At 47.8% G+C, this 26,224-nt stretch overlaps 1 protein-coding gene across 3 annotated transcripts in view; it reads left to right on the top strand.

Annotated features, from left to right (window-relative positions):
• elmo2 (engulfment and cell motility 2) overlaps positions 1-26,224 on the top strand; it is a 41,380-nt gene that overhangs the window by 5,777 nt on the left and 9,379 nt on the right. The window contains exons 3-12 of one of the 3 annotated variants that reach the window (XM_061220480.1): positions 2,979-3,076; positions 7,879-7,919; positions 10,570-10,642; positions 14,362-14,412; positions 15,340-15,509; positions 16,521-16,620; positions 19,122-19,273; positions 21,497-21,575; positions 23,104-23,139; positions 25,155-25,205. In XM_061220480.1, coding sequence (XP_061076464.1) covers positions 2,999-3,076; positions 7,879-7,919; positions 10,570-10,642; positions 14,362-14,412; positions 15,340-15,509; positions 16,521-16,620; positions 19,122-19,273; positions 21,497-21,575; positions 23,104-23,139; positions 25,155-25,205 — 831 coding nt within the window. In that variant the 5' untranslated portion in view covers positions 2,979-2,998. The remainder of the gene's footprint in view (positions 1-2,978; positions 3,077-7,878; positions 7,920-10,569; positions 10,643-14,361; positions 14,413-15,339; positions 15,510-16,520; positions 16,621-19,121; positions 19,274-21,496; positions 21,576-23,103; positions 23,140-25,154; positions 25,206-26,224) is intronic. The other 2 variants (XM_061220483.1, XM_061220481.1) reach the window with 2 other exon arrangements.

Below are 26,224 nucleotides of genomic sequence, written 5' to 3'. Positions count from 1 at the left end.
TGGTGTAGCTGTGTTCATACAGAGACTACTGTAGCTGAACACTGGTGTAGCTGTGTTCATATAGAGACTAGCTGGACACTGGTGTAGCTGTGTTCATACAGAGACTACTGTAGCTGAACACTGGTGTAGCTGGGTTCATATAGAGACTAGCTGGACACTGGTGTATCTGGGTTTATACAGAGACTACTGTGGCTCAACACTGGTGTAGCTGGGTTCATACAGAGACTACTGTAGCTCAACACTGGTGTAGCTGGGTTAATATAGAGAGTAGCTGAACACTGGTGTAGTTGTGTTCGGTTATCTGCTGAACACTGCCATGGGTGTGTTTGGTTATCTGCTGAACACTACCATAGTTGTGTTTGGTTATCTGCTGAACACTGCCATAGTTCTGTTTGGTTATCTGCTGAACACTGCCATAGTTGTGTTTGGTTATCTGCTCTGCACTAGTATAGTTGTATTTGGTTATCTACTGGACATTGGTGTAGCTGTATTTGTACAAAGATCAGCTGAACGCCAGTGTACGTGTGTTCAGATAACCAAAGACAACAATGCTGGCATTCAGTTGATATCTGCTCAACACCAGTGTAGTTGTGTTCTGTTATCTTTATTGATTACAGCTTAATTGTGGTTTTCTAAATTCCTCGAAACCCACAGAGCCTTTGAAGTATGTCTTTGATTTCCTGCTGGAGTTTGCTTCATCCCAGAAAATGGAGGCTTAAATATCCCGGGGGCTGGAAGTGGCGTTCTGAGGCTGCTGTGCAGGCACTTTATTTACAGAGGAACTCTGGGAGCACTTATTTGCCATTGGAAGCCTTTCTGAATACCTTGAACAGTCTTTGGAAAAGACTTTCGTTTTGAAGTTACGTAATTGTAATTGCATCGAAAGAACCAGCTCATGGTAAATCGGAGGCGCTCAGAATGTAGGGACTCTGCGGTCTTGGATAGCCCTCAAGTCTTTGCAGAGGGCATGTCCGACCCGGCCATTGCGTTCCCAAAAGAGAAACGAAAAACAGAGTTGTAAACAAGCTAAGCCGGTGTGTGCCCAGAGGGCATTTCCTGACCCCGTCGGCAGCGGGCCACGGCCGCCGGGGATTCTGGGACTCGGGCTGTTCTGGTGCCTGTTGAGCCCTTTCCAGACATTGTTAATGTTGAGTCGAGGGTACGGATGTTTCCCAAAACAAAGGCGGTACGAAGCTTGCGCACCCCTGCCCTGCCCTCGCCCCTGCCTTTGTTTGAGGCTGTCTGCTGGTCTGTCTTTAGTGGGACCTGTGTGTTGAATGGCTCTCTGGAACTCCCTGTGCTGCGGTGGGTTCTGGAGGTCCCTGTGTTGCACTGGGTTCTGGAGGTCCCCGTGTTGCGCTGGGTTCTGGAGGTCCCTGTGTTGCGCTGGGTTCTGGAGGTCCCTGTGTTGCGCTGGGTTCTGGAGGTCCCTGTGTTGCGCTGGGTTCTGGAGGTCCCTGTGTTGCGCTGGGTTCTGGAGGTCCCTGTGTTGCGCTGGGTTCTGGACGTCCCTGTGTTGCGCTGGGTTCTGGAGGTCCCTGTGTTGCGCTGGGTTCTGGAGGTCCCTGTGTTGCGCTGGGTTCTGGAGGTCCCTGTGTTGCGCTGGGTTCTGGAGGTCCCTGTGTTGCGCTGGGTTCTGGAGGTCCCTGTGTTGCGCTGGGTTCTGGAGGTCCCTGTGTTGCGCTGGGTTCTGGACGTCCCTGTGTTGCGCTGGGTTCTGGACGTCCCTGTGTTGCGCTGGGTTCTGGAGGTCCCTGTGTTGCGCTGGGTTCTGGAGGTCCCTGTGTTGCGCTGGGTTCTGGAGGTCCCTGTGTTGCGCTGGGTTCTGGAGGTCCCTGTGTTGCGCTGGGTTCTGGAGGTCCCTGTGTTGCGCTGGGTTCTGGAGGTCCCTGTGTTGCGCTGGGTTCTGGAGGTCCCTGTGCTCTCTGAATCCAGGGTGCAGCTGTAGCCTGCGGGAGGCGCTGTGCTGCTGTACTAGCGATGCAGGGTCTGTGCGGAAGGCCTGGTTACCCTGGTTACACTTCCCTGAACTGGAGGCACCCACCCACTCTCTGGACTAATAGTGCTCTTACACCACCCTCTCTCTGTACTAATAGTGCTCTTACACCACCCTCTCTCTGTACTAATAGTGCTCTTACACCACCCTCTCTCTGTACTAACAGGAGCTCTTACACCACCCTCTCTCTGTACTAATAGTGCTCTTACACCACCCTCTATCTGTACTAATAGTGCTCTTACACCACCCTCTCTCTGTACTAACAGGAGCTCTTACACCACCCTCTCTCTGTACTAATAGTGCTCTTACACCACCCTCTCTCTGTACTAATAGTGCTCTTACACCACCCTCTCTCTGTACTAATAGTGCTCTTACACCACCCTCTCTCTGTACTAATAGTGCTCTTACACCACCCACTCTCTGTACTCATTGACACGGTTGTCCAGGTCTTATATCTTGTAAGTCTTCAGCCTCTGTGTCAGCACCTGTGGTTGTAAAAGCGTGTGCTGTAGCTCTGATATGGGAACATTTCTTTCTCTCCCTCTCGCTGCTGTTTCACGCCATGTTTATGCCAACTCTAGCCTCTTGTTGAAATTGCCTCAGTGAATTTATTGTAGCGCTGGAGGAATCTCACAGCTACATGTCGGTTTTGGGGAGAGGTTACCCCCGGCGTGGCTGGCACGCAGACCGCCATTCAGAATGCTGTGCGGCGGAGCTGCGTCAGAGTTAGTGACAGCGGCGCCGATTTCGGGATGGACTCATCCGGAAGACACCTGTCTCGCGCCGTCTCCCCGCAGGCCTCCGCGGAAGGGCTGTGTGATCGAGTCTCCCGCACCTGTTATGCACACAAGTCTTCACAGCTTTCCTGCTCCTGCCCGAGTTTGTTTGCATTATTAATGTTTTGGCTGTACTGTGGAGAAGGCTCTGTTAATTCTCTCTCTCTGTCTCTCTGTCTCTCTCTCTCTCTCGCTCTCATATGCAGCGTGGCGTGAGAGCACGGCCATGCCTCCTCCCTCTGACATCGTCAAAGTGGCCATCGAGTGGCCCGGTGCCAACGCTCAGCTCATAGAGATCGACCAGGTTAGTGCCCACACCTAACTTTTTGAGATCGAGCAGGCTAAGTGTTCCCAGCCAGCTCGTAGATGTCTGGCTAGTGCAGGGGTACCCAACCTGTTCCTGAAGATCTACCCTCCTGTAGCTTTTCACTCCAACCCTAACCAAGCACACCTCATTCAACAGCTAGAGCACAGCTGCCCAACCCTGTTCCTGGAGCCTAACTCAAAAGAGATCAGAGCTGCTTATACACCACTGGTGCAAAACGCCACTCCTGGAGGGCCCGTCTGCTTGCTGGTTTTTGTTCCAACTAATTACCATAGTTTTAGTTTCCTGAAATCCCTATAAGCCAGGGATACTCAATCTTTTTCAGAAAGGGCCAGTGTGGGTGCAGGCTAGGGACCTTGGTTAGTAGAATCGGGTGTGTAAGCGCTTGGTTGGAACAAAAGCCTGCACCCACACCGGCCCTTTCTGGGGAAGATTGAGTAGCCCTGCTATAAACTATGCTGGTTTGCTTCTGTACTTGAGCACAGTAAATAAAGGATACTCTTGCAGTCTGTCCCTGTAGCTGGTGCTTATACAAATGTTTCAGCTAATTAAATGATTAAGAGCATTATTTTTGGCACAAAAAAAACATAATGGACCTTGTTGGACCTTTGGATAGGTCAGCGCTGGTAGAGTTTGAGCAGATTAATGATAACATCCTGCTCAAAGAAAGTGAGTCGGTTAGTGCTAGCACTAGCCAATAGCGATTGAGCAGGTTAGTGCTAGCACTAGCCAGTAGAGACTGAACAGGTTTGTGTAAGAGGTTTAGGTTACTGTTAGTGATTGAGCAAGTTCTAGCAAGCTGGTAGACATTGAGCCAGTTAGTGCCTGACCCAGCTGGTGGAGAATGAGTATGTTACTTGCACCAATTTGTAGAGATTGAGTAGGGCTGTGTTACTGCCAGTTTGTAGAGAGTGAGTAGTGTTTGTGTTAGTGCCAGTTTGTAGAGAGTGAGTAGGTTAGTGTTAGTGCCAGTTTGTAGAGAGTGAGTAGGTTAGTGTTAGTGCCAGTTTGTAGAGAGTGAGTAGGTTAGTGTTAGTGCCAGTTTGTAGAGAGTGAGTAGGTTAGTGTTAGTGCCAGTTTGTAGAGAGTGAGTAGGTTAGTGATAGTGCCAGTTTGTAGAGAGTGAGTAGGTTAGTGTTAGTGCCAGTTTGTAGAGAGTGAGTAGGTTAGTGTTAGTGCCAGTTTGTAGAGAGTGAGTAGGTTAGTGTTAATGCCAGTTTGTAGAGAGTGAGTAGGTTAGTGTTAGTGCCAGTTTGTAGAGAGTGAGTAGGTTAGTGTTAGTGCCAGTTTGTAGAGAGTGAGTAGGTTAGTGTTAGTGCCAGTTTGTAGAGAGTGAGTAGGTTAGTGTTGGTGCCAGTTTGTAGAGAGTGAGTAGGTTAGCGTTAGTGCCAGTTTGTAGAGAGTGAGTAGGTTAGTGATAGTGCCAGTTTGTAGAGAGTGAGTAGGTTAGTGTTAGTGCCAGTTTGTAGAGAGTGAGTAGGTTAGTGTTGGTGCCAGTTTGTAGAGAGTGAGTAGGTTAGCGTTAGTGCCAGTTTGTAGAGAGTGAGTAGGTTAGTGTTAGTGCCAGTTTGTAGAGAGTGAGTAGGTTAGTGTTAGTGCCAGTTTGTAGAGAGTGAGTAGGTTAGTGTTAGTGCCAGTTTGTAGAGAGTGAGTAGGTTAGTGTTAGTGCCAGTTTGTAGAGAGTGAGTAGGTTAGTGTTAGTGCCAGTTTGTAGAGAGTGAGTAGGTTAGTGTTTCGTATCAGCAGTTTTGTTCAAGTTCACTGTGCAGCAGCTCCTCCCTGAGGTCTGCTTTCTTTTGGATAAAATGTAGAAAAAGTGCATGAAATTGCCCATTTTTCTCTACTGTAATTTATTCTAAAGATCTACCAAAAAGGGCAGAGCAGAAATAAAGCTTGTGTCTGGTGTGCATTCCACTGTCACAGCTGCAATTAGCGTGAAAGGCCAGCGGTCTCGCTGCGTCACAGTGTTGGTCCGCTCCTCCTCTCCTGCGTTGTAAAAGTTTGTTTTTAAACGCTGCTTTTCATGCGAGTGAATGAGGTGCCGCTGTGGTTGAGGTTTTTTTTTTTTTGGGGGGGGGGGGGGGGGGTTTCTTCATTCTGTAGGAGTTTAAACTCGGCTTGAAAAATTCTCAATTTAAGCTCGGCGTTGATCAAGCATGCTGTGTGTGGATGCCAGTTGTCAGATTTTTACAAAACTCTTTGATTGAAATTCAATATCTGTCCACCTGGGCACCTCTTTCTCGGCAAGGTCTCGGTTCTTATTTCTTTTAAGAAAAGAATCATATTTTTAAAAAATCCTGTTTGAATCTACAATCTGTGGAAATGGGAACTGAGGAGTGCTGATGTGCGTTCGGTATCATGAGTGTCTCATGTTTTGTATGTGTGCACTATTACTGAAATTGCACATAAAATAGGTGTCTGTATTGACACTCCTCGCATGATGAATTGGTTTCATTCGGAGTTTTTCTCTTTTAACCTTCATCGCGTTCCGACAGTGATCAGATTAGACAGGAAAATGTCCGCCCGGGGAGCTTCAGTGACTGAAAGCGGTTTTGCCCAGGCTCCGATCGATAATCTGCAGTTTATTGAGATACATGCGTGTGGAGCTGCACATCAACAGCTATCTCTCTCTGGAGCTGGATGCTGCCCACGGTGGACTTCCCCTGGCCTTCATCTATCCCAGAGTTCCCCCTTTCCTACGCAACTGGCACGCCACTCGCTCTTCTCTCTGTGAATTGGAAGCTTGACGCTCCAGGTCTTCCCAGAGACCTTTGAGAGTTCTGGTATCACCTAACCCCTCTTTCTAAGTGTACATCTCCCAGGGGATGTGTGTTCATATAGGATGATTTTATTTATATTTGTTATATTTACCCATGGGTGAGTCATTAAGGAACTGAGACAAAAACTGTGAAATGTGTATAGGTGCTAATGGGAAAGTAGGAAATTAAAGTAGCTTTATTGACCTCCGAATAATGACCATTTCTCAGGTGTCTCTGCCTAATGTGGAGGCAGGAAGCCACTGTCAGTCAGAAATACCGCAACTGTCATTTAGCATGATGGCAGAATACTTGGTATTCTCAAAATGTTAATATTTTTCCTGTACCAACAGGCCTTTTTTTTTCTCTTGGGTTAGGACGCTTTTGCCAAAATTTCACAGGCCGCTGAATCCGCAACCAGAAGGCAGGAGGCCAAAATAAAAATTGCCCCGAGGGCTTCAAGGCCAAAATAGAGCATTAAGGGGGTGTCCATCCTCTGCTGGCCTATAGGTTGATTGGTCACAAGGTAGCAAAATATAGTTAGAAAGTCCACATGAAGGCATATAAAGTATGCAGTTCAGAGGGGTGCGGCTTGAGATCACAGCTTGAAATGCAGGGAGCCAAGCCCGCTGTGGCTGGTGTTAGGGTGATGGAAAATCCCTGGGAAAACACTGGAACATTCTGTGGGAAAGCACTGCTGAACAGCACCACTTTGACATGCAGTGAAGAAAGACAGGAGAGAGCCTGAGATTTCCACAAGTGGGAACCGGCACCTTCTTTTGCTCCTTTTAGAGGCTCCCACAACCATATAAACCACTGGTCCTCACTCCCTGTCCTGGAGAGCCGCGGGACCTGCTGGTTTTTGTTATTACTCGGCACTTAAATGAGCGATTACCTGCTTTATTTGAGCAATTAACACCTCATCTGGTTTCTTGGGTCTGAATTGGTAGCTGATAGTAAGGTGAAAACAAAAACCAGCACGCCCTGCGGCTCTCCTGGACCAGGAGTGAGCACCACTGACGTAAACTACCTTGCAGGTTGTTATGGCCGACGTGTCAGTTGAGCCCTGAAACTGGTTTTGCCGCTCCGTATGTTTGAGCTGCTTTTCTCTGCCGAATAAACATTATTGAATCTCTTCAACAACGAGTGGAGTGAGGCTTCATGCTCCTGACAGCTTATGTTTGTTCAAATCAGCCAGTATATGAATCATTACTAATGGTGGAAATGTCTGACATTAAGCCTTACATGACATGAATTGTTGGATATAAATGTTTCTAGAATAGACAATTCAGCATTTTACGATGGAATAACGGTCATATTTTTCTTGTGTTTTTAGTTTTGTATAAAAATGTGTTAGTAATGTACTTGTGCGTAGCTATACTCAGTGAGCACTTTATTAGGAATTTATTGACTTATTTTTTAGACTTCCACTTGACACAATGCTTGTTCAGTGATGCTCTTCTGCACACTACTGTTGTAATGCGTGGTTATTTGCATCACTGTCACCTTCCCGTCCGCTTTGACCAGTCTGGCCCTTCTCCTCTGACCTCTCTCATTAACAAGGCGTGCCTGCAGAGCTGCTGCTCTCTGGATATTTTTTGCTACTCCAACCATTCTCCATTTTCACACACCAACTCCAGAGAGTGTGTGAAAATACCAGGAGATCAGCAGTTTGAGATACTCAAACCCCACCCTGTCTGGCACCAACAATCATTCCACGGTCAAGGTCACTTGGCTAACATCTTTCCCCATTCTGATTGTTGATGTGAACATTAAATGAAGCCCCTGACCCGATTCTGTATGATTTAATCATTGCACTGCTTGTTAGATAATCGCCTGAATAAGTGGGTGTACAGGTGTTCCTATTAAAGTGCTCAGAGTATATTTTCTCAGACAGGTTGAAAGCAAGTTTTCTTTGTTCCTGGTGAGACGAGGTGAAAGCGTTGTGTATTCTCACGCAGGGTGAAAGCTTGTTCTCGGGACCGTGTGAAAGGTTAAACCCTCTCATCTGTTCTCTGTTCACAGAAAAAACCCCTGTCCTCCATCATCAGGGAAGTGTGTGACGGGTGAGTGTGTCCCCCTCCTTTGTGTGCCTACACCACACACACACACACACACACACACACACACACACACACACACACCACTTACCACTCATACACAGACACACACACAGACACACACACACACACACACACACACACACACATGGGGGGGTCGGGGGTCGGGGGGGAGGGCGGGCGGCGGGCGCTGGAGCGGAGCCAGACCTGGAGCGGCGGTCTCGGTCGGCACGCGGCGGGCGCTCCGGGTCCACAGCCACACCGTCAGCGGAAGGCGGGCGGGCCGCGGCGGGGCCCTGTCTGTCGGGAGTGTGTCCGGACGGCCCCCTCTCCGGCCGGGCACGGCGGTTCGAGCGCTTGGCCGCGTCTCCCGGCCCTTGTTCAGTCACAGTTCAGTCGAGGTCTGTTCCTTTTTGAGTTGTGTGTGCAGCCAAAAAGCCTGCAGTCCCCCCCCCCCCCCCCCCCCTCCCCCTCCCAAACTCCCTTTCTGCTAAACCAGGGGACTGATGAAGGCGGGTAATGGCTGGCAGATGGGAGACAGGCCCAGCTCTGGAAACGGCTCGCTGGTTATGCAATCATCCCAATTACAGCGCCTCTCCTCCCTCTCTCCCTCCCTCCCTCACTCCCTCTCTTCCCTCTCTCCACCTCATTTATCCTATTCCTGTGCCTGCAGCGGCCCGACTCACTGCATCCCTCTCTATCCCATCTCTCCTCACTGTGTCCCTATCTCTACCTCCATCTCTCGTCTCTGCATCCCTCCTGCGCTGTCTCTCTGTCACTCTCGCTCTCGGTGTCTCTCTCTCTGTCTTTCTGTCTGTCTGTCTCTCACTCTCGCTCTTGTTGTCTCTCTCTCTCTGTCTGTCTGTCTTTCTGTCCCTCTCTCTGTCTCTCTCTGTCTTTCTGTCCCTCTCTCTGTCTCTCTCTGTCTCTCCCTGTGTCTCCCTGTGTCTCCCTGTGTCTCTCTGTCTCTCTCTCTCTTTCTCTCTCTCTCCTCCACCGCTCAGCTTCCTCCCACTCCTTTTTTTTCTCCGTGTCCGAAAGTGCGCGCACGCCCACTTCCTCTGTGCCCCCCCTCCGTCTGGATCCCTCCGTCTGCGCCCGGGAGGAACGACGTTCCGAACGCTCCGTGCGGGAGTGGTCCCGAGGTGGGGAGGGCCGTGAAACGGTGCGAAACGGAACATGAAATAAAACCCAACGGAGCATTCAGAGACCTCCCCTCACAGGGCCACACACTCCCGTACCTCTCTCTAGTCTGTTGAGTTTGGGCTGTGTCTGTACCTCTCTCTAGTCTGTTGAGTTTGGGCTGTGTCTGTACCTCTCTCTAGTCTGTTGAGTTTGGGCTGTGTCTGTACCTCTCTCTAGTCTGTTGAGTTTGGGCTGTGTCTGTACCTCTCTCTAGTCTGTTGAGTTTGGGCTGTGTCTGTACCTCTCTCTAGTCTGTTGAGTTTGGGCTGTGTCTGTACCTCTCTCTAGTCTGTTGAGTTTGGGCTGTGTCTGTACCTCTCTCTAGTCTGTTGAGTTTGGGCTGTGTCTGTACCTCTCTCTAGTCTGTTGAGTTTGGGCTGTGTCTGTACCTCTCTCTAGTCTGTTGAGTTTGGGCTGTGTCTGTACCTCTCTCTAGTCTGTTGAGTTTGGGCTGTGTCTGTACCTCTCTCTAGTCTGTTGAGTTTGGGCTGTGTCTGTACCTCTCTCTAGTCTGTTGAGTTTGGGCTGTGTCTGTACCTCTCTCTAGTCTGTTGAGTTTGGGCTGTGTCTGTACCTCTCTCTAGTCTGTTGAGTTTGGGCTGTGTCTGTACCTCTCTCTAGTCTGTTGAGTTTGGGTGTGACTGTACCTCTCTCTAGTCTGTTGAGTTTGGGCTGTGTCTGTAAATCTCTCTAGTCTGTTGAGTTTGGGCTGTGTCTGTAAATCTCTCTAGTCTGTTGAGTTTGGGCTGTGTCTGTAAATCTCTCTAGTCTGTTGAGTTTGGGCTGTGTCTGTAAATCTCTCTAGTCTGTTGAGTTTGGGCTGTGTCTGTAAATCTCTCTAGTCTGTTGAGTTTGGGCTGTGTCTGTACCTCTCTCTAGTCTGTTGAGTTTGGGCTGTGTCTGTACCTCTCTAGTCTGTTGAGTTTGGGCTGTGTCTGTAAATCTCTCTAGTTTGTTGAGTTTGGGCTGTGTCTGTACCCCACTCTAGCCTCTGTTGAGTAGTTTGGGCTGTCAGTACCCCTCTTTCTGGGCTGTGTCTGTACCCCTCCCTAGCCTATGTTCAGTTTGGGCTGTGTCTGTACCCCTCCCTAGCCCATGTTCAGTTTGGGCTGTGTCTGTTCCCCTCTCTAGCCTGCATCCAGTAACTCAAGGTTGATACAGGGGAGGCATGAGGGGGTTGGGTTGCCCCTCTTTAACTCTAATCTTTCTTCCCCAGATTTGGAAGTGGGAACTGATTTTTTTTTTTTTTTTTTTTTCTTCCCGCTGTGGCTGTTTTATTTTAATCTTGATTGCTGGTTATTTGGGGGCTCAGTCTTTCACACTTTGAATTGACTTTGAATTGAGAGAGAATTGAGAGAGAATTGAGAGAGAAAGTGTGTGAATGCTGTGCGCTCCCATGGGTCCTTTTTTAGGATGGGGTGACGGGGTTGTCGGTGTCTTTCTGAGCGCAGGCCTGCGTCTGTTTCCACAGCTGGTCGCTGTCAGGCTCGGAGCAGTTCGCCCTGCGCTACGCCGACGGGCCTCAGCTCTACATCACCGAGCAGGTCAGTCCCAACAACTACTTGTGCATTTTGAAATAAAAAAGTTTTTTTTTTTTTATCCACTTCCTGAAAAGATTTGTCACCATGTACCAGTTGGGGGTGTATGTCGATCAAATGTCTGTCAATTTTCCGTTCCCCTCCAATCGATATCCTTTTTACACACGTGCATCCTTATTTGATGTTCCTCTCCCCATCTGGATCTCTCCATTTCCCTCGGGGATACCACACTCACGCCGTCACCCAGTGCAAGGAACCTCGGCGTGGTGATGGACAGCAGACTGTCCCTTTCCGAGAACATTGCAGCGGTGACCCGGTCTTGCAGGTTCTTCCTATACAACATACGGAGAATCCGCCCCTTTCTCACCCCCTACTCGACCCAGCTCCTGGTCCAAGCGATGGTTCTGTCCCGCCTGGACTACTGTAATTCCCTCTTGGCTGGCCTCCCAGCGTCCGCCATCAGACCCCTCCAACTCATCCAGAATGCAGCAGCTCGTCTGGTCTTCAACCTTCCCAAATACTCACACGTCACCCGCCTGCTTACTTCCCTCCACTGGCTGCCTGTCATGGCTCGCATCAAATTCAAAACATTGGTGCTAGCCTTCCAAGCAGTTAAAGGGTCTTCCCCAGCTTATCTACAAAAAAATCATCAGACCCTACACCCCTGCCAGACCTCTTCGTTCAGCCTCCACAGGCCGCTTGGCACCTCCCCCTCTCCGAACCTCCACCTCACGCTCACGACTACTGTCTGTTCTGGCTCCACGGTGGTGGAACGAACTCCCCGTTGAGGTCAGAACTGTAGAATCTCTCCCCACCTTCAAGCGCAAGCTGAAAACACACCTCTTCAAGCAGCACCTCTCCCCGTCCCTCCCTACCTCCCTGTGAACCTTAATTGTTGTCTCTGTGATGTGCTTTGTGTATCGGTATTTTTAGTTGGCTAGGTAAGCAGTGTTTGGATAGTTCACTTTGGTCACTTTTGCTCTGTTTGTTTGTTTATTTGTTCTAAAAAATAAAAATTTTTTTAAAAAAAGGCCCTCGTCCTTATCTTTGTTGTACAGGTAGCAGTTGAAATTGTACTTCCCTCTAGGGTCTTTCAGCGAACTTATCCCTGGTTATGGGTATGCACTTTGTTGTACGTCGCTCTGGATAAGAGCGTCTGCCAAATGCCAATAATGTAATGTAATCTAATGTTCCCCTCCTCGTTTGGTGTCATTCAAATTGACTCCCCGCCCTTCAAATTGAAAACCCCGAAAGTTCCGTATACCGCATATACAGTCAGGTCCATAAATATTGGGACATCGACACAATTCTCCTCTTTTTGGCTCTATACACCACCACAATGGATTTGAAATGAAACTAGATATGCTTGAATTATAACTGTTTGTATATGTGCCTCCCACTTTTTAAGGGTCCAAAAGTAATGGGACAATTGGCTGCTCAGCTGGCCAGGTGTGTGTTATTCCCTCATTATCTCATTTACAAGGAGCAGATAAGGTCTAGAGTTCATTTCAAGTGTGCTATTTGCATTGGAATCCGTTGCTGTCAACTCTCAATATGAGATCCAAAGAGCTGTCACTATCAGTGAAGCAAGCCATCATTAGGCTGAAAAATCAAAACAAACCCATCAGAGAGATAGCAAAAACATTAGGTGTGGCCAAATCAACTATTTGGAACATTCTTAAAAAGAAAGAACGCACCGGTGAGCTCAGCAACACCAAAAGACCCGGAAGACCACGGAAAACAACTGTGGTGGATGACAGAAGAAGTCTTTCCCTGGTGAAGAAAAACCCCTTCACAACAGTTGGCCAGATCAAGAACACTCTCCAGGAGTTAGGTGTATGTGTGTCAAAGTCAACAACCAAGAGAAGACTTCACCAGAGTGAATACAGAGGGTTCACCACAAGATGTAAACCATTGGTGAGCCTCAAGAACAGGAAGACCAGATTAGAGTTTGCCAAACAACAGCTAAAAAAGCCTTTACAGTTCTGGAACAACATCCTATGGACAGAAGAGATGAAGATCAACTTGTACCAGAATGATGGGAAGAGAAGAGTATGGAGAAGGAAAGGAACTGCTCATGATCCAAAACATACCACCTCATCAGTGAAGCATGGTGGTGGTAGTGTCATGGCGTGGGCATGTATGGCTGCCAATGGAACTGGTTCCCTTGTATTTATTGATGATGTGACTGCTGACAAAAGCAGCAGGATGAATTCTGAAGTGATTTGGGCAATATTATCTGCTCATATTCAGCCAAATGCTTCAGAACCCATTGGACGGCGCTTCACAGTGCAGATGGACAATGACCCGAAGCATACTGCGAAAGCAACCAAAGAGTTTTTTAAGGCAAAGAAGTGGAATGTTATGCAATGGCCAAGTCAATCACCTGACCTGAATCCGATTGAACATACATTTCACTTGCTGATGACAGAACTGAAGGGAAAATGCCCCAAGAACAAGCAGGAACTGAAGACAGTTGCAGTAGAGGCCTGGCAGAGCATCACCAGGGATGAAACCCAGCATCTGGTGATGTCTATGCGTTCCAGACTTCAGGCTGTAATTGACTGCAAAGGATTTGCAACCAGGCGGCACGGATGGTGCAGTGGGTAGCACTGCCGCCTCCCAGCAAGGAGGTCCTGGTTCGAATCCCCGTCGGCCTGGGCCTCTCTGTGCGGAGTTTGCATGTTCTCCCCGGTTTCCTCCCACAGTCCAAAGACATGCAGGTTAGGCTGATTGGAGAGTCTAAATTGCCCGTAGGTATGAGTGTGTGTGTGAGTGAATGGTGTGTGTGCCCTGCGATGGACTGGCGACCTGTCCAGGGTGTATTCCTACCTTTCGCCCAATGTATGCTGGGATAGGCTCCAGCCCCGTGACCCTGTTCAGGATAAGCGGGTTTGGATAATGGATGGATGGATTTGCAACCAAGTATTAAAAAGTGAAAGTTTGATTTATGATTGTTAGTTTGTCCCATTACTTTTGGTCCCTTAAAAAGTGGGAGGCACATATACAAACTGTTGTAATTCCTACACAGTTCACCTGATTTGGATGTAAATACCCTCAAATTAAAGCTGAAAGTCTGCAGTTTGTTTCATTTCAAATCCATTGTGGTGTATAGAGCCAAAAAGATGAGAATTATGTCGATGTCCCAATATTTATGGGACCTGACTGTATCTCTCGTTTCAGCTTGTCTTTAAAGCATACCCTGCTTTGGTCATTTGTTATAAATTAAGGGACTTAAAAATTTTTTTTATCACAGAGCATTTTTTGTACAGTAGTGTACAGTAACTCAGTCGGAGTGATGACTATTCCGAATTTGTCCATGGACAGTTCAGAATCGTTACCCTGTTATGTTCCGGCATGTTCTCTTTCCTGTTGCTCGATATGGCTTGCGGCATATGGTCATAGAGAACCCTCTGTGTAAATGTTGGTTTGGTTATAAGGAGCTCTGCTACTTCTGAGGTAACCCTCTATTTTCACCAGTGGCCTTAAATTCACCCTGCTGTAGTACAACACAACAGTCACTCTGATACGAAGCTTACAGGAACAAATGTATCTTTATGATAAAAATGAGTAAGAAATAAGGATGATGGTGATGTGTGGTATTGATTTTATGCTGTGTATTCCAGGGATCTTAGAGCTCTGTACAGTGAACAGGGGATAACTGCTCACCTGGCAGTTGGCTGTAGTTTTCCCAGTGTTGTACCCCTTCTGTATTTGCTTTTCAGAGTCGTGGTGAGATCAAGAATGGGACCATTCTGCGCCTGGCCATTTCTCCCGTAAGCCCCTGCCCTCCCGACCGTGTTCAGGATTCCTACCCGTATTTACACACACCTCATATCCTCCAAAGATCCAGGAGACAAAAATATTACGTTCATATAGCCATTCAGGCTAATGTTTTGGATGTTCTTTGTTGAATATGTAAAGAACATTTACACAAAGTTTGAACAAAATTGGAGCGGGTACCTCCCACACCTCTGATTGAATCTTCAGGGAACGACTCCCATTGTAGAGTTTATTGTATAGTGTAGTGTCAGATGTGGAAACTGAGCGTGGCTGAGAGTGTTCTGTATTTAGTGTAGTGTTGTGTAAGTTGAGCGTGACCCTGTGAGTGCAGTATAGAGTTGTGTAAGTTGAGTGTGACTGAGTGCAGTGTTTATTGTGTAGTGTTGTATAGGTTGAGTGACTGTGAGTGCAGTGTTTGTGTAGTGTTGTAGAGGTTGAGTGACTGTGAGTGCAGTGTTTGTGTGGTGTTGTAGAGGTTGTGTGACTGTGAGTGTAGTGTTTATTGTGTAGTGTTGTATAGGTTGAGTGACTGTGAGTGCAGTGTTTGTGTGGTGTTGTAGAGGTTGTGTGACTGTGAGTGCAGTGTTTGTGTGGTGTTGTAGAGGTTGTGTGACTGTGAGTGCAGTGTTTGTGTGGTGTTGTAGAGGTTGTGTGACTGTGAGTGCAGTGTTTGTGTGGTGCTGTAGAGGTTGTGTGACTGTGAGTGCAGTGTTTGTGTGGTGTTGTAGAGGTTGTGTGACTGTGAGTGCAGTGTTTGTGTGGTGCTGTAGAGGTTGTGTGACTGTGAGTGCAGTGTTTGTGTGGTGTTGTAGAGGTTGTGTGACTGTGAGTGCAGTGTTTGTGTGGTGTTGTAGAGGTTGTGTGACTGTGAGTGCAGTGTTTGTGTGGTGCTGTAGAGGTTGTGTGAATATGCTCCACAGACGCGGGCCGCTCGGCAGCTGCTGGAGAGGATCCAGTCTCACGGGATGGACGCCCGGCTGGAGGCCCTGAAGGAGCTGGCCAAGCTGTCTGCTGATCCCACCTTCGCCACCGAGTTCATCAACATGGAGGGCATCGGCACCCTGGCCCGACTGGTGGAGAGCGGCACACAGTCAGTGAGACACACACACACACACACACACACACACACACACACACACACACACACACACACACACTCTCTCTCTCATACTCTCTCACACACACACTCTCTCACACACACACACTCTCACACACACACACTCTCACACACACACTCTCACACACACACACACACACACACACTCTCACACTCTCACACACACACACACTCTCACACATACACACACACACACACTCTCACACACACACACTCTCACACATACATACACACACACACACACGCATACATACACACACACGCACGCACGCACTCGCACGCGCACACTCTCATACACACACGCACACACTCTCACACACACACACACATACACGCACGCACGCACTCACACACACAGACACACACACACACATACGCACGCACACACACACACACACACGCACACACTCTCACACACACACACACATACACGCTCGCACACACATACACGCTCGCACACACATACACGCTCGCACACACTCTCACACACACACACACATACACGCTCGCACACACACACACACACACGCACACACTCTCTCACACACACACACACACACATACACGCTCGCACTCACACACACAGACACACACACACACACACACATACACACACACACTCTCACCCGATGTTCAGAGCAGGGCTTTACTGTGAGTCTGAGACAGTGTTCAGAGCAGGGCTTTACTGTGAGTCTGAGACAGTGTTCAGAGCAGGGCTTTACTGTGAGTCTGAGACAGTGTTCAGAGCAGGGCTTTACCGAGGTTCAATTCAAATCGTAAGGACTAAAAGGAAAAGGGCAAACAGTAGGCTAGAACCCCAAAATAGCAAGTAAATGAGGTAATAAAACTCCCTTGTGGGGAGAAAAACCCTCAAACAGTGGCGAGAAATCTCAGGAGAAACCTGGCAACCCATCCACCGCTGGCCGGCAGGGTGTAAAGTACAGGGAGGGAGGGTTTAACAGAAATGTCTGCTTTTTGCTGCAGCTTCGGGGAGATGCTGGCGTTTACTCTGACCGCCTTCCTGGAGCTGATGGATCATGGGATTGTGTCCTGGGATCTCATCTCCCTGTCCTTCATCAAACAGGTGCGGCCCTCCAAAACACAGCAGGCTTACTTCCTCCTACTCATGTCCAGTACCCACAAGCTTTCTCTGGCAGTGCCAAGCTCTTCCTGCTTCCAATTAAAGGCCCCATATTGTGTATTTTCCAGTGTTTTATTTTAGGTCCTGATTTCCATAAGAAGGCGTTTGTGTGGTTTCACGTACCAAAAATGATTTCTATCCGGTTTTAAATGTCCATTCTCCAGCGCCTCTCATGAGCTTTACCAAGAACAGGCTGTTTTAGTGACTGTCTTTAATGACATCAACAAACTTCTGTTCCGATTGGATGGCTAGCTCCAACTAATTGAACACCGTCTGTGCCGAGCGATCTGATTTTTACTACCCGGTGAACTGACAACGAGCGAACAAGCATATTGTTGTGATGTCACTACTTCAAGGAATTTCAAACAGCCTGTTTAAACGCACATTTTCTCCATTATGTGCATTTATTTGAGGGCTGTTCATTTTCATACTTTCAGTGTTTTTTTTGGGGGGGTTTTTTTAACGCCTCCAACTCCTTTATAATCCAAATAGCAAGGGAAATGTCATGTTCCACAATCTGGGACCTTTAGAACAATCCAAATAATTGTTCGAGGCCGCCTGCCATTGTTCTCCGCTTCAGTCTTCGCAAGCCCACAAACAGCGAAGCCGTGACGGAACGTGTCAACAGCGCTTGAGGTCTTTGTTATTGCGTCTGTCACGTCGGGCTTCAGAGCGTAGGGAGAAGCGTCTCGCTAACGAGGCCGCGCAGTTGCGTGTTTCGCAGCTGTGCAGAGGCTAAAGAGGAACATATTCACATTCTGGGTGAGAAGTAAGAATATATTTAACTTAACTCGGGAGGGGGGGGGGGGGGGGGGGAGTGGTCTGAAGTGGTCTGCCTGCGTTGAAGATTTTTCACGTGGTGTTTCTCGTGGGGAGGGAATTCTGGGATACTGGGGGCGGATCTACATGTGAAACGGTAGCTTTCCTTTAATTAGTGTGAAAATGGGAAGCGGGGAGTGGTCCCTCGTAACGGTGGAGTGGGAACACTGGGATTTTAAGTTTTATGTGTTCTGATATGAGTGGTGTATGTGGCTAGAGGACCCGCTCCCCCCCCCCCCCCCCCCCCCCCCCCGCCCACTGCCAATGATAAGAAAGTGCGGGGGATTACAATGGCAATCTGGAGCCCCTTTTCACAGAATGACCTCTGACCTCCCACCGCCTCGCCGGGATGGTTATTAAGAGCAGCCTGTGGTAACGTAGCAACCCTCAGTTCTTGTTCTCCATCCGTTCTCGTTCGGCTGCCACCGCTCCAAACCGGGCCCCGGCCTTACAGCACCGCAGAGATTCCCCACAGAAACGCCACACGCCTGCACAGACTACAGAGAAACCACAGAAACACCACACGCCTGCACAGACTACAGAGAAACCACAGAAACACCACACGCCTGCACAGACTACAGAGAAACCACAGAAACGCCACACGCCTGCACAGACTACAGAGAAACCACAGAAACGCCACACGCCTGCACAGACTACAGAGAAACCACAGAAACGCCACACGCCTGCACAGACTACAGAGAAACCACAGAAACACCACACGCCTGCACAGACTACAGAGAAACCACAGAAACACCACACGCCTGCACAGACTACAGAGAAACCACAGAAACACCACACGCCTGCACAGACTACAGAGAAACCACAGAAACGCCACACGCCTGCACAGACTACAGAGAAACCACAGAAACGCCACACGCCTGCACAGACTACAGAGAAACCACAGAAACGCCACACGCCTGCACAGACTACAGAGAAACCACAGAAACGCCACACGCCTGCACAGACTACAGAGAAACCACAGAAACACCACACGCCTGCACAGACTACAGAGAAACCACAGAAACACCACACGCCTGCACAGACTACAGAGAAACCACAGAAACACCACACGCCTGCACAGACTACAGAGAAACCACAGAAACACCACACGCCTGCACAGACTACAGAGAAACCACAGAAGAGTCCAGCAGAGCAAACGCAGACTCGCAGGGAAAAGCATCCGGAAACCTGGCCCCACAGCCCCGCAGATGTGTCCGTTTATCCGTCAGGTCGCAGGTTATCTTAACCGGCCCAAGGTAGATGTGTCCGTTTCAGAAATGAAAATACCAAACGCACGACACACCAGGTAAATAAAGAGGATCACATGGGTGCTCCGCAACCGGGGACAAATGGACTATATGGAACTCCTTACCTGGACAACTAACAAGGGGAAATAAGGGACGGTCAAGCACACTGAGGAATGCACTTCGCTGTCAAACAACGTCTGTCTGTCTCAGATCACAAGCTATGTGAACCAGCCCATGGTGGACTTGTCCGTCTGTCTGTCTCTCAGATCGCGGGCTATGTGAATCAGCCCATGATAGACATGTCTGTCTGTCTGTCTCTCAGATCACAAGCTATGTGAACAAGCCCATGATAGACATGTCTGTCTGTCTGTCTCTCAGATCGCGGGCTATGTGAACCAGCCCATGGTGGACGTGTCCATCCTGCAGCGCTCGCTGGCGATCCTGGAGAGCATGGTGCTGAACAGCCACAGCCTCTACCACCGGGTGGCGCAAGAGATCACCGTGGGACAGCTCATCGCACACCTGCAAGTGTGAGCACACACCCACGCACAGCAAGCACCCCCGCACGCTTCTGACACGCTCTGCACTCTGCACAACGCTAATGTGCAGATAGCTTCTTATTATTAATATTATTTAGGCCTACGGCTGACGAGACTTCATACAGCAGTATAGTGCGGGTGCTGGGAATCGGATAGATACTCCATTCACTCTGGGCTATTGCACCTGATGGTCGTATTTTCTGCGTTAGACAATTGTTGAGTAGCTTAGACGACGATAAACCGGAGACTTTCTTCCCGTTTTGTCCGCGGCGTCTCGGTGGCACAGAGAGAAATGGGAGAGTTTAAGGTTTAGACTTCCACGACTTGCTATGATTTTCAGTGTGGCATAAAGAGTGTTGTCTTTTATTGGTAATTACAACCCTTCCATAAAAACACTTATTTTAAAATTCAAAACGGAGCAATGAACTAGAAAAAAAAGTCTAAATAAAAACTTGTTTCATACGATAGAATTCCTTTTAAGATTCTAAAACGAACACACTTAAAAACGCAATATGAAACAACCGAGTCTCAAATGCACAACATCAAAAAACAACTCTTAAATACGCTACATATATGACAACAGCAACTGTTGTAAATAAACAACATGGAAAAATAACAGTTTAAAATGCACAACTTAAAAAAACTGCAGTCTTAAATGCACAACATGAGAAATAACCGTTTAACAGTTAAAAGATGAACAGTATCAGTTTCTGGGCTTCCTTCTTTGGAGGGTTGGACTAAGATAATCCGTTCTGTCGCTATTATTCTTTCGCCATTTTATTATTGTTATTATTATTTTATTTTTTATCAAAGTCTACACACTATCCTGGAGGAGGTTTTGGAGAGCGACAACATCGAGTTTGTTTTTCATACCTCCCACAGGACCTGGTGTTGATTATGCATGTTGGAGGATCCACACCGCATCGGTTTACTGGTTTAAAGGTAGATGGTATCTAAACAAACACTTAAGAAAGGTCGCACACTCGCGATTCTGATAGTTATTTTAATTGCCAACGTTTAGACTGCTAAACTGCCTTCGTCAGGACTTGGTCAAATAACCGATTCGCTAGTCTTTCATCGCCTTATTCTTGGTGGGATATAAATTGCGCAGGCTGCAGCAGCCAGTAAAATGCAGTATGTAAATTAGGTCATTCCTGTTCAGCAGTATGGGCGGGCGTGATGATGTAAGGGCGCAGATGGTTTCCAAGGCAATTTTGGGGAATACGACAAACATGGCTGCCGCAAACTTTGCCGACGTGACAACGAGTCGTCACAATCGGATCTGGAAGGGCCGTCGAGTAAAAGCTGAAATTCCCCACGGCAGAACTTACTCCAAGAGAGGAGGCGGTTGGGAAACTCATCCAGATTATTCTGGAAATGTATTCAGCCGAGCCTCTATTTTTAAATTCGTGTTCCATGGCAACTACGTCTCCGCTTTACAGTCTGAGTGTGCGAACGATGCCGTGGCTCAGCAGAATAAAGGCGAATGTTCTCCGCACTATTGTTTAAAAGAAAGAAAAAAAAGATTTTCATTAAAAACCACGATACAGTCTGTTACTCATTTTTAAATACATCTGTACAAAACTCAAAACATCTTCAGGAATTTGTAAAATGAAGTAAATCCTCTTGAATTAATTGTATGGATCTGCATTTATATAGCGCTTCTATCCACACTGCCACGCAAGGCACCGATCAGCTCGTCGGTAGAAATTGGGATTATGACACGCACCAAACGGTCTGACGCACACCCCTGGCGGGGGACAGGCAACGCTCCAACTGCCAGACAACCGCTCTTACCTGAGCTAACGTTGGCCCAATTTGCTTGCAAATTAGATCGAGAAGCCAGTTCAGTGGTACTACAAGAGGCCATTGCCCCAACACTTTGGGTGCAGGGCGTTAGAGAAGTGGTGGGAACAGTTCAAATATTGAGGAGACAACAGATTAACTAGTCCAGTTTGAATGGTCCGGAAGCAGACCTTCCATAAATCAGGAATGTCGATGACCCCAGTATTCCCGACAGGGTGTTTTACCAATGGAATGACATGCGCCCGTCAACCCAATTTAAGATCAACCCTGATTGGATGCAGATTGGTCTTGTAGCTGTACTGCTGTAAGAGTGCTGTAAGTCACGGGCTCCCAGGACAATAACAAGGAGAGATTGAGAAGAGAGGGGGCGAGGTACTGCTAACCGATTGTGCTGCCCTGTGTCTCCAGGTCCAATCAGGAGATCCAGACCTACGCCATCGCGCTGATCAACGCCCTCTTCCTCAAAGCGCCCGAGGACCGCCGGCAGGTCAGTGCGTTACCCCCCCCCCCGCACCACGTACCTGCGTCTGACCCACACGCATACTCTCTCTCACACACACACACACACACACACACACACTCACTCAAATGTGAGGACACACTCTGACACTCACATGACACACAAGGATACAGTCACACAGCCACACACTCTGACCCCCACACAAGCAAGCGAGAACACACAAGGACACACTCACTCTGACACACTCACATACAGGCATGCTCGGACACACTCAGACAAGCATGCACGCTTTGATACACACAGACACACACACACACGCACAGAGACATGTTCTGACACACGGACACACACACACACACACACACATCTCTCCCTCGCTGCCTTTTTACTAGGCTACTTGTTTTCATGGATGAAGACGTTTTGTTTGCATAACTATGTAGCAGAACGGACAAGTGTGAGGACAGTTTATAGTGACAAAGCATGCCGTCCCTGAAACAATGCAAACCATCGTTGGACAAAGTTCTGTCTGCACACACTTTGTGTCGTGACACTGTTGCATAAGGCACCTTTAGTCTGCAGTTTAGAGTAGAGTCAGAACGGTGTGTCAAATTCCCCCCCCCCCCCCTGTTCAAAGCCATACTCAACGCTGCTGTTGACAGTATTCATAGTGTGCTCATCACTCTGCCTGCACTGCTGCCCTGTAACCCCACACAGCTGCCTGAGGGAGCCGGCCGGTTGTTTGAATAAAGAAAAAAAGAACCGATTCAGTTACATGGCCAACCCTGTTCGGTCCTGGTCATGTAAGAGAGAAAAACAAATGTGACTTTTATTATTTTATTTTTTTCCCTTCCTCTCCCCTCTTGCTTTTATGTAGTATTCGGGACCCCTAGCTGATACGATTTTCATGTTTTTATTTCATTTTTATTATTTTTTCAAACTTGGTTACAGTTTTGTGAGCAGCGTATACCTAATGAGTAGATGAATAATCAACTGCACGTCGCTCTGAATAAGAGCGTCTGCCAAATGCCAATAATGTAATGTAATGAATAAAACATTCTCAGTGTGAGGTAGGGGACAGCTTCTTGTGTGGGTACGGTTGGCCACTTTTCGAATGGGCACCGCACTCCACCCGTTTATGAGACGCACACATAAGTCAAATTTAACAAACACTTCAGATTATCTGTTATCTGACCGTAACGGGGCGGTTGTTCCTTTTTCCTGAGCGTCAGTCATCTGTTATTTTTTAAAATGTTCATTAACATCGAACGGGGACTGAGACTGAGGTATAATGGTAATTAAAAGTAGAGCTGTCGGTTACTACTCGGGGTTAGTCGGTCACTCTCGGCCACCGTTTGGTTTTCCGGTCGCCGGGCCTGTTCCGTGTGTGGCTCCGCCGGTGCTTTGTCGCCCCCTGGCTGCTGCATGCGGTCGCTGCGCTGTGCATGTGCCGTCGCGCGATGCCTGTGCCTGTTTGTCGTGCCCGTGTGTAAGCGTGCTGCTCTCTGTCTCCATCGCTGTCACGCCTGCACCCCTGCTCCCAACCCCTCGCCGTCAGGAGGAGCATACTAACCCACTGGACCTGGGGCTCACCGTGAGTATGCATCACCACCCCTCATACACTGTGCTGCTCTGTCTGCCTTCACTGACCCCTAGTGGCAGGAGCTGTGCGCTGCAGGCCTCTTCAAGCTGTGGGGTTTTTTTATTATTATTATTTTTAACATAACGTAATGACCAGAACACACCATTTAGTCCAGCAATGCTCGCCTTTTCACACTGCATTTGTGTGAAAGTTAAATGGTATCTTCCACTGTAGCTGGCCTGGTCTTGAAAAACAGTACACTGCACTGGTTCGTAAACTTTTTAATGGGACACAAATTAGAAATTGCTTTTGCATTCCGGGTTAATCTGCGACTCGCTGCGGGCTCGATTCTCAATGGAAATGGTTGCAGCGTAAGATCAGCTATATTTCTGTCGTCCTGGCTGCACAAACCAACTCGTTGCCGGCTGATTACTAAGGTGGGTCCTCATTAGGCAATCGCAAAGTGAAATGCCGCTGGTTACAATTTTGCTGGAGGAGATGCCCTGTAAAATAAAGAGCCTGCCGAAATGATGGCCTACTGGTACATGCAGACTGCAGGCGCCAAGAAATGCTGAGAAATCGGGAACAAGCAGCAAAAGCAATATTGAGAAACTGAAACGTTTTTCAGGTCAGGAAATCGAGGTACAGGGTCAGAACATAGTATTGCAGCATAAGAATACGTCACCGACGGAGAATAATAATAAGAATTTGTTGAGCGCAATGTAGAAAAGTAGCTTTCCTACAGTCATACGTGGACGGAAGATACACACGGTCCAACCGCGGGAAGAATATTAACATGGATGAAACAGCAGGCTGTAAAATGGAGGTGGCCCAGTTGGGAAAGGCTGTAAGGAATAGAAAGTTGGAATGTGTGAAGGTTCAACTGCATTCGTTCTATTCCCCACTGGACGAAGGGACGCCGGGTAATTGTTTAAATTCAGAACGACATTTTAATACAAACTCAACCGCGAGGTGATGACAGATTGGTCAATAGTCCTTTCAACTGAGGAGGGGAAACTCCACCCTTGGCTTGCAATAGAGGTAACCCATGCAGTCAGGAAACCGCTGCACACCAGATCCGATTATAAGCCTGTTTATTTCTGCAGAAAGAGCTAGCCCGCTGAAAAAGTCAGCACCGTGCTTAAATAGCATTATTTACAGCGACCCGTTATACCTTCCCGTTGAGGCTGTGCAACCGTGTGCCTGTCGGTTCCAAGGGCAACCAGCTCATTCGGTATGAAAGATGTCTCCCACTCACCAGGTCTATGCTCCCCTTTCTGCTTTGTCCTCGAGGCCTGGAGGAGTTGGGAGTTGGAAGGTTAAGGCCTCAGTCAGCCAGACCTTATCAGATCGAAGATAATGTCAGATAAGACGCGTTGAATAGGACGGAGTACACCATATTATATAACCTATAAAATAAAATGTCATAATTATCATACGGATACGAGCATGTCGACCTTTGACAACGAAGCAAATATCTTTTACTGTTTTATATCTGGTAATAAATGAGTAATTGGCACAGAAAATATGTGTCAACAAAACATTTGCTAGCTGAAATGTGAAGTTAAATTCGAGTAGGTCGGGAATTTGGGCTGCGTGGCTCGATTTCCTTATCCTCCGGTAGTGTGTCACTTACGCGCCTGTTTAACCTGCATGGCTTAACTCCTCGGTTAACTGAAACAAGGTCGTTCTTGCACGAAAGACCCTCTCGTCTTATTCTGTTTTTCCCTGCTCCTCTGTCTTCTGGTTCCAATAACTGCTGCCTTGTTTGGGAGAGAGAATCCTTATTAAACACACATCTTATTGAATGTGAGTGATGCCGTGTCCGCAGTCTGCAAATTACTGCCTGTTTTTAGTCCTTAAATTCCTCACAGAAAAAGCAGTCGCAAAGAGGCGTGCTTTAATTAATTTGACAGAATACATAATTGTTTACATAATCTCCACACTGTTGTAACGCCTTCACCCCAGGTATGTATGTGCAGGAGCAGATTTAAAGAGAAACTGAGCGTGTCTGTCTCTCTTTACAGGAGATGGCGAGCACCCTGGCACAGAAACACCTGCGATCCATCATCCTTAATGTGAGTGTAGGGTACTGACTGTCTGTGTGCTGGGTACTGACTGACTGTGCTGGGTACTCTGTGTGTGTGTGTGTGTGTGTGTGTGTGTGTGTGTGTGTGTGTGTGTGTGTGTGTGTGTGTGTGTGTGTGTGCGCGCGCGTACTGACTGTGTGTGTGCTGGGTACTGACTGTGTGTGCTGGGTACTGACTGTGTGTGCTGGGTACTGACTGTGTGTGCTGGGTACTGACTGTGTGTGCTGGGTACTGACTCTCTGTGTGCTGGGTACTGACTGTCTGTGTACTGGGTACCGACTGTGTGTGTGCTGGGTACTGGCTATCTGTATGCTGGGTACTGACTGACTGTGTGCTGGATACTGACTGTCTCTGTGCTGGGTACTGACTGTGTGCTGGATACTGACTGTCTCTGTGCTGGGTACTGACTGTGTGCTGGGTACTGACTGTCTGTGTGCTGGGTACTGACTATCTGCTGTAGCTTGGTGGTTCTCAAACTCAGTCCTGGGCCACCACAGAGTGTGCTGGTTTTCGTTACAACCACAAATGGAGTCCCAGAACTTTAACAAGCTGTTAATGTGCTGTTAATGTTATTAAGCCGCATTATGTCAGAAATACTGTTTGTTAAATATATTCTCCCAATAACAAATTCGCCTGATTCCTTTAACATTTAACAATTTTCATTTGCTATAAAATGGTGACACCCAGACCCTGGGAACCCACTGTTTGTGCTGGTTTTCATTCTTGCCGTTATCGCAATGTCTAAATTGTAACAAGCTGCTAATTGTTCTTAATTATACATTTCTAATGGAGGTTGGCCATATTCAATGCCCATTATGTCAAGAACAGCTTTGCACACTATGAAGAATGAATGTTCAATATTCATATCCCACAACATTTATTCAGTCTGATCAACCAAATGCATATAATGTGTTATGTATGAGAAATTAATGCAGTTTGCATTTTTAATTGATACAATTGACTGGCAGTTGAAATCAGTTGTGTCCTAATTGTAATCATTATTTTCA

The sequence above is a fragment of the Conger conger genome, chromosome 14 (assembly GCF_963514075.1).
Source record: "Conger conger chromosome 14, fConCon1.1, whole genome shotgun sequence".
In the NCBI taxonomy this organism is placed as follows: domain Eukaryota; kingdom Metazoa; phylum Chordata; class Actinopteri; order Anguilliformes; family Congridae; genus Conger; species Conger conger.
Note: the sequence above shows the minus strand (reverse complement) of the source record. Positions and strands in the feature narration are given on the sequence as shown.